This window comes from Coffea eugenioides, unplaced genomic scaffold, assembly GCF_003713205.1.
Source record: "Coffea eugenioides isolate CCC68of unplaced genomic scaffold, Ceug_1.0 ScVebR1_3406;HRSCAF=4612, whole genome shotgun sequence".
Lineage (NCBI taxonomy): Eukaryota > Viridiplantae > Streptophyta > Magnoliopsida > Gentianales > Rubiaceae > Coffea > Coffea eugenioides.
Genome location: NW_020863981.1, coordinates 2,009 through 11,109, shown reverse-complemented (window position 1 = coordinate 11,109; position 9,101 = coordinate 2,009). Strand labels below are relative to the sequence as shown.

Below are 9,101 nucleotides of genomic sequence, written 5' to 3'. Positions count from 1 at the left end.
CTTCTTTTTTCTCTCTTTTTTTTTTCAAAGGTGCCCTTTCGGGTTTTCACCTGATAAACAAATCTCGTCTACAACCCTTATTAATTCAGAAATGTGTTTTAAGAAATGATGGCATTAGTACGACAATCCTTTCCTTACAAAATTGGTGATGGTATATTGACATCATTTGCCATTTGATTAGAAAATTTCTTAAAAGAGATAATACAAAAAACAGAAGTCAGGACTTTCGGTTTTTCGTAATGGGGTCTGGTGAGGTGCTAAGAAAAGTTAAGGCTTGAAAGCAGATTTTATAAGTGTTTAAATCACCTGAAATCGCATCTTCATATTGACCCTAGTTGGGATTAAATTAAAATTACCCCAATTTATTCTCAACCGGGGTTCTTTTCTTTAATTTTCTTTTACCTTTTGGAGCTTTTCTTTTCTCTTCTTTTTTTTTCTTTTCCTTTTCAACTCAAATTTGTCTCAGTATGGGGTTTGCGATTCTCAGGGGTTGCCAAATGAAATAATTTACTCTGAAGGTTCAAAAGGATAACTAGAAATAGAATGTTTAATTTGGAAAGGAAAGAAGGCCTGACTTTCATTCCATTCTTTGCATTAACCATGAAATGAAACTTTCATTTATCATATAAAGAATTTCTTACACATATCCGAATTGATCGGTTGAGGGAAATCTTGTCCATCCATTTTTGTGAAAATAAGTGCTCCACTAGGCAACACTTTCTTGACAATAAAAGGGCCTTACCAATTTGGTGCAAACTTGCCTTTAGTCTCCTCTTGTACTGGTAAAATCCGTTTCAATACTTTGTCTCCTTCTTTGAACAGCCGCACTTTGACCTTCTTGTTGTAAGCACTGGCCATTCTCTTTTGATAGCACTGACCATGACAAATGGCATTTAACCTCTTCTCGTCGATTAAAGACAACTGCTCATGACGTTGTTTAATCCAATCAGCCTCATCCAGTTTGGCCTCCATTAGGATGCGCAAAGAAGGAATTTCGACCTCGGCTGGCAAAATCGCTTCCATTTGGTACACGAAATTGTAAGGCGTTGCCCCAGTAGAAGTCCGAATAGCAGTTCTATATGCCATTAATGCATAGGGGAGCTTCTCGTGCCAATCAAGGTGTCTTTCGGTCATTTTACGGATTATCCTCTTCAAGTTCTTATTCGCGGCCTCCATAGCTCCATTTATCTGCGGTCTATAAATAGTGAAATTTCGATGTTTAATCTTGAACTATTCGCACAATCCATCCACCATGTCATTGTTGAGATTCTTGGTATTGTCGGTGATTAATGTCTCTGGTACACCAAAACAACAAATGATGTATTTTCTCAAAAAATTGGTCACCACCTTCTTAGTCACATGCTTGTAAGAATCAACTTTGACCCACTTTGTAAAGTATTCAATTGCCACCAGAATAAATCGATGCCCATTTGAAGCAGAAGGGTCAATGGTTACATCTATACCCCACATTGAACATGGCCAGGGAGCAGTCATACTGTGTAATTCTGTGGGGGGAGTACGCATAACATCCCCATACAATTGACATTTAATGCATTTTCTGACAAAAACTACACAATCATGCTCCATAGTAAGCCAGAAATACCACTACAAGAAAATTGGTCTTCAATGACAAGCCATTTTTGTCACAAAAAAATAGAAAGTCGTCACTGATAACTTTTATTGACAACTTTCTAGTTGTCACAGAGTCGTCACTGAAGGCCCGTCGGTAAAAGTACATAGTGACGACAAAAAAAGTCGTCAGTGAATGGGACTGTTTTGTGACAACTGGTGTCGTCAGTAATTGTTGTAATTTTAGTGATGATATAGTATCTTGTCAATGATATACAAAGAAATATCGTCACTAAAAGTGATCCGTAATTGTCATTGATATAGACTAATTACTGACAACTTGTGTTGTCACTAAACACTTTTTAATTCTATGACAACAGGTTGTTATTAATGGAAAATTTTGATTCAGTGATAACACTTTATTACCATGAAATTTGTAATATTTTCCTACTATAATTATATCTATAAATGAAAAAAAATGACAATACTTGACAATTAGCAAATGAACACATCCATTGTATTACGAAATGCCAAAATATCATATCAAGCATTCAAATATCATAATGAAGTTCAACAACACCCTACAAATAGTTTGATAAGTGGTATTTGGCCTAAATTTCACATATAAGTCGAGGTAGCTTTACAAAACAAATCCAAGTCCCAAAAAATATCTGTTGCATGACATTTCCTAAGTATAAGATTTTCTTTATCGCCCTTGAGTCAATTAGCAACTCCTGCTGCTGATCTTCCAAAAAGCTAAAATGAGCAACATATCTGCAGTGAAGTACTGCAATTATTAGTAGGTCATAAGAAAAACTTGAAACAATAAAGATAACTAAAGAATTTGCAAGAAAATAAGCTAAATCATTCCTTTTATGTATAATCTAGACAATGACTAAATAAGAGCAAAGTAAGAGATAAGCACTTAGAACATTAGAGCTCAAAAAACACTTCTTTTACTTTTACTACGTTATTAAGAACTCAAGAAACAATTAATATGCTTATGCTCCCATATTAAGAACCAAACAGTGTTCCTTCTATGGCTTCATAGGCTCCATTTGTATGGTTCATTCTATAGATTATGCATAGCAGCTTCAACTTTTCAGGTATTGAAAATGCATATTGTTTATCGCTAGACCAAATTTCATGACAAATAAAATTCGACATATATAGAGATTCTTAGCGCCCATTGGTAATAATTTAATGATTTTAATAATAAAAGATTTGATGCATCTAATATTTTAGTGAAACTGTGTAAAAAATGGAAAAGATGCTCCACTATAAATTGAAACTTTTGACTATGAGGCGAACCAGTACATTCACTAACCAACCTACTTTCAATTTTCAAAAGTTCTAATAACAAATATCACATGCTAGTAGCTTAAGTAGTATAAAAGTAAGTAGTTATCCAGAAAAATTTGCATAAGATGTCATGAAATACCATATTATGAAATTTCTTTTCTACTAGTTAGCTTAGAGACCACCTGTAGCTTGTTTATATGCAAATGTCTTCTAGAACAAAGTGAAAATTGTCACTTTTACAGAAACTTTGTTAAAAAGACCCAACCATTTGAAACAAGTCTAACATAGATAGAAAGGAGTATATACTTACCCAAAAAACATCACAATAATTGGAAATTCCATAGCAAGGACCAATAGCATCAGCATAATAAGCTGCAAGACAATAACAAACCAATGAAGTCCCTATGAAATGATACTGTGCATTATAAGCTCGAAGACAATGAATAAAATGGTAACTGTAGTTCTTATATGAAAATGTTTGCATATAAAACATATGTTTCCTTCTTTTAATTTTGATACTAATCTATACTTATACTTAATAACGTTACGACTACATATTCCAAGAACACTACATAATCGTCAAAACTTACATATTCATTCAGGTAGTCCATCACCAAATATAAAAAAAAAATGGTAGGAAAGAACTACTTATTCAAGATAAACTCTAGAATTTGGACAATGAAAATCAAGCTTGATGTATACCTTTGGCAAGGAAAATGTTGTCTCCAGCTTATACCATAATCTTGAAAATCATGATTTCCTAAAAAAAAAAACTAAAAACACCTGCTTGTAACATAGTTAGCTATATAAGGCAATTAAAAGTAATATCAACAGAATCAAAAGCAAAAACAACTGATTGTAAACTTCAAAAGTGTATTCCAGATTAATCACATGGTGAAAATTGGTAAACACTCCAGATAAGATAACCCAAGATAGAACTTGGATAAATTTCCAATCAATTACATTACTTTATGATGCACTGCTACCCACTAGAAACCTTCATTAAACAAGCAACTAGATATGATAACATGTGTGAATGTAACAAAAATCATTGAGAATGAAACACATGCTGCAGGTACCCTATTGTGTGAAATAATCTAGGTCCAAGTTTAAAAATGAAAGATTTTGATATTCTTGGGCAAGTATTTGGCTTTATAGCCAGATAATGAACATCTACCAGACCCACAAAGAAGCTGAAAGGAGGCAAGAAGGTATGGAAGTGGAAAAATTTTGGGCACCTTTTTTCTTTGATGCCAATCACTACTAGAAACATATGCTGTTATGATAGCTCAAAGTATCGTTACACGTCCATTTGATGACGTTTCTACTCTAGTGATCTAATGAAAGTGTGATCCATTCTAACATTAAGATATGTAATAAGGACACTTTCAAACGTCCCAATTAGTTACTCTATTGGCAATTAGAAGCATCGTTATTTTTATCAATTATGACACTTGCAAATGTCAAGAAAGAGGTGTTAACCACTGACATGAGTTAAACTAAAATGAAACCCATTAAGCGTGATATTTTTACACTTGTCATGATGTGATGACCCCACTTCTCCCAAGGGCGAACCCAAGGGTATCGGCGGGCCGCCTGCCTAGCTCGCGCCAGGACTCAAAACTTAAAGCTAATAAAACTCTTCTAAGCCACAAGAACACGATTCATAATATATACATCCACCAAAAGTCTATTTACATCTTCAAAAGCATCAAGCCAAACCGCTCTAATATACTATAACAATAACCAGCAAAAGGTAGACCCTAAGAAGGGTCCTTATACAAACCACCAAAACAAAAACAAACATCCTAACTGTTCAACTATTACAAGCCAATCTACCTATACTAGTATACGAGCCAAAAGTCCCTGCGTCGGCCCCTGCTAAGGAAAACAAAAGGAAAGGGGTAAGCTAAATGCTTAGTAAGTAAACAGGGGCGAAAGCATAAATTCACGTAGCAACAATTACACAATAAGAGTAAAGCAAAAGCAGAAAAGAACAACATCATATAATAAGGATACGGGTGGCTCCAAAGCCAATTCATGTGCCATGTATGATCTCCTGCCGACACTCCGTCGACCGCAAATAATAGTCAGTAGAACTTCACTTATACACCCACCGATACCTTATCACCCTCACTGGCCAGTCACCTCACAAACTTGCCCGGGCGAACGAAATCACAAACTTGAGCTTGAGTCACAAGCTCGGGTCACAAACTTGGTCACCTTCTCGGTGAACCGGATTCACAAAATTGGTTCATAACATGAACCTACAAACTTGGTGACCTCAGACTAAGTTGGACTGACTTCGACCAAGCCCTAACCGGCTCGAATAGTCCAAACAGGTCTTAGATCGGGCCCACGAACTCACAAACTTTGCAAACTTCACAAACTTTACTCGAAAGTCGCCCCGAGCCACAAGCTCAAGGGTTTTGGTTCCAAAAGGTTCATATACATATGCCAAGTACAATTACACATTCAAATTAGGGTTTAGGTCGAGTGCGATAAAGTACACCCTCGCCTAAGTACCCTTTTCACATATCTCAAACACATAGCAAAGAAAACACACCAAACTGGCCTGAATACTTACTCAGAAACTGAACTAGCAAAAGTACGAAGTCGGATCGTAATGAACAGCTAGTAGTGGGCCCCACCAGTTCCGCCCAGCTCACCACCGTCTGAAATAGAAGATTGTGTCACATCATATCATAAACGGCTACTATCTTGCCTCAAACAAACAAAACGGCAAAAACGGCACGCGCGCACATACATATGACGGACGGAAACGGAAACGGCCGTTAGGGGAAACGGCAGATTTGACACTCGTTTCTATTGTAATCATAAGTTGAGCTACGAATATCGGATTAAGGCGTATGAGACACCATATCGAAGCTTAAAGGATGAACAACAATTGTTATGAAGACATCCAGAACTGAAACTGGAGGCTTCAGCCCCAAATGAACCAAACACAATCACATACGAAATCTGGCCAATGCACAAATGGTCAGTTTTGAGTGCAAACTGTTTTCTATGCTACACATGGGCAAAAGATCTGAAAATTGGCAGTTAGATAGTTCATTCCAAATGGAACAACTTTCATGAAGGTCGGCAATCCAAATTCGGAACGGAAGTTGGTCGTCAGGACCAAAACAGATCTGACCAGAAAATGGTCATTTTACAGACGAGTTCATGAAATTCCAAGGGCGTTAGAAAGCTCTGATATAGAGCTATAAGTTTGGTGTTTTGGTCGCAAGCCCAAACAGCTTGTAACCTAGTCAAACGTGAAGCCAAAGCTCCAGTCATAAACTGTCCGGATATAAAACAGTTCTGACATGCATTCTTATTTCGATCATAACTCGAGCTACGGGACTCGGATTTTGACGCACTTTATAGCGTTTCGAATCTGTGACCAAGAACTACATTTCTTATGAAGGAATCAAAATCCATATCGTACAGGATAAAAATGAAAACCCCCACGGTCAGAAGCTGAAATGCAAAACGTACCCAAACTAATGTCTAAAACAGGCCTGAGTGTTCTGTCTATAACTCATAATACACTACTCCGTTTGACTTGAAAATTTACAGAAATATTCAGGACTTAAGGGGCTACAATGTTTAAGAAGGCAACTTTGTCCAGTTTTGAAGATAACAAGGTCAAAAATGCAAGAAACTATACCAGAATCGCAAAACAGGTTCACAAACCGTATCCTAGTACAAACATCATAACTCAGCCTACACAAGTCCAAATCCATAAATTCCAAAGCCATTCAAAATCTTAGAAACAGGGCTACATTTCATCAGAAGACCTCAACATCCAAATCGAAAGCAATGCCAGTCAAAACAGACGAGTTCAAACGCAGTTCGCACATTCTGATCAACCCAGAACAGCAACAGTAAAAACGGCATAACTCACTCTATACTACTCCAAATGCCCTGAAATTTTGCAGGCACTTCAACCTCATCAATACCTACAACTTTCATGTTTTGATAAAAGTCCAATTCGGCCTCTATCTATGACCTAAAATTTCGGACAGAATGTTCAACCAAGAACCCTAATTTTCCAGAAATTCTTCCAAATCCAAAATTGATTGCAATTATCAACTATTCAAACCTACTAGTGTCATTATAGGCCATTGCCAATCATCATAAACAACCACACCATCATAATCCAATTAAACCAGAAAAATCATCAATAAAATAAAAACTTCACCAAATCACTTCAAACCAAGATAAAAACCAGAAATTTCAGCACTTTAATCACTACTAATCATATCTTAAGCATCAATAGGTGTAGGTGGAAGTTTAAGCTTCACTTACCAAGAAAACAAGAGAGGGGAAGATGTTGGACACCTTAGCTCTTCCAAAAACTTCACTAAGTCACTTACTAGCACTAGAAGAAAGGATTTTATGGAGTAGAATCTAGTTTAGGTGTTTGGTTTTGAAAGATTGGACCAAATGGAAGCTTGCAAAATGATGAAGCTTTCTTCCTTATTGAGCTAGGGAGAGCCGGCCAACAAGGAGAAGAAATGGTGAATTTTGAGTGAATTTTTGGAGATATTAACCAATTAGTCAAAAAAGTCAAAAAAAATGAATAGTATTTCTTAAGTCAAATCCAATAACTATGTGACACTTGTCACCCTCATAAATGCAATCTTATCTTTTCTTTTCTCTCTCACATCAATCAAATCACCTCCTCTACTTATCTCCTAACACCCGATAAATTTTTCACAGTATCCGAAATTTAATCTTATTGGCCGAATTTTCCCGAACTTTTCGCACTAGTGGGTCCCACGTCCGAAATCCGTTCTTATTTTCTCAAAATCTAACCGATACTAGAAAAATCATCTAAAAACTATATTTACTCAGAAAAAGAAAATGTAGAAAAGGCGGGCGATAAAAACCCGAAACCACCCCACCGATTAACGAATAACCCTCATCTCAGATTACGGACGGACTGGGGCCTCACAATCTCCCCCACTTAGGACAATTTCGTCCTCGAAATTCCAATCAACAAACTAAAGGGTTGGAATACTCAAAACAATCAAAAGATCAAAATGTATACATATATATACAAGCCACGCCAACATATACACAATATATACACCAAGGGACATTTCAAGTTAGACAAAGTCAAGAGCTGCAGGTACTATATATATAGGTATTCACATACCACAAGTAAATGACATATAGTGCAAGGACAAAATGAAAGAAACGCGACTTATCGTCCCACGCTCAGGGAAAATCACCCTCGTTCGGTTTCTTACTCCACTCCCCAAGGTGCCCGTTGATATCTTGTACTCACTCTAGCCAGACAAAGCCTGTTCATGTTCTCAAAATGCTAGTCTCAAGTACTTAGCAGCGCCTCAACTCTGGAGTACTCAGGCACAAGAATCCGAGATAAGATAATTCACATCTCGAGCTGCAGTCCCAAGAGTAAACTATCTACAATCGAAATTCCTACCTGACGTACCTATCTATGGTCCTCAGATACCATGAGAAAGATTTAAGACCTATAACATTTATGATCCATAACTTATGCTCGAACGAACACTTAGTCCTTCTTACTTATTCGCCACTTCATCCAGACTCACTCTGCGCAGAGACCACGCGAAGCAGCTATAGGTTTTATCCCTCAATTGCTTAACTTTCAAATCAAATCAAATCCCACAGTCCGGCATCCTAAACTTTAGCCTAGGATACACTACAGAGATCTGAAGCCTAAGCTCTGATACCAACTGTGACGACCCCACTTCTCCCAAGGGCGAACCCAAGGGTATCGGCGGGCCGCCTGCCTAGCTCGCGCCAGGACTCAAAACTTAAAGCTAATAAAACTCTTCTAAGCCACAAGAACACGATTCATAATATATACAACCACCAAAAGTCTATTTACATCTTCAAAAGCATCAAGCCCAAACCTCTCTAATATACTATAACAACAACCAGAAAAAGGTAGACCCTAAGGAGGGTCCTTAAACAAACCACCAAAACAAAAACAAACATCCTAACTGTCCAACTATTACAAACAAACTTAACTACACTAGTGTAAGTGCCAAAATCCCCGCGTCGGCCCCTGCTAAGGAAAACAAAGAGAACGGGGTAAGCTAGAAGCTTAGTAAGTAAACAGGGGCGAAAGCATAAATTCACGTAGCAACAATTACACAATAAGAGTAAAGCAAAAGCAGAAAAGAACAACATCATATAATAAGGATACGGGTGGCTCCAAAGCCAATTCA

At 37.2% G+C, this 9,101-nt stretch overlaps 1 protein-coding gene and 1 long non-coding RNA gene across 2 annotated transcripts; both read right to left on the bottom strand.

Annotated features, from left to right (window-relative positions):
* Positions 1–738: 738 nt before the first annotated feature.
* On the bottom strand, positions 739–1,176 carry LOC113757896. Its single transcript, XM_027300970.1, has one exon. The coding sequence runs from the start codon at positions 1,174–1,176 to the stop codon at positions 739–741; it is 438 nt and encodes a 145-aa protein (XP_027156771.1).
* A 908-nt stretch (positions 1,177–2,084) lies between these two features.
* On the bottom strand, positions 2,085–3,721 carry LOC113757898. Its single transcript, XR_003466522.1, has 3 exons — positions 3,574–3,721; positions 3,182–3,243; positions 2,085–2,343 (listed from the first exon to the last, which is right to left on the bottom strand). It is a non-coding gene; the product is annotated as an uncharacterized LOC113757898 (long non-coding RNA).
* Positions 3,722–9,101: the final 5,380 nt, after the last annotated feature.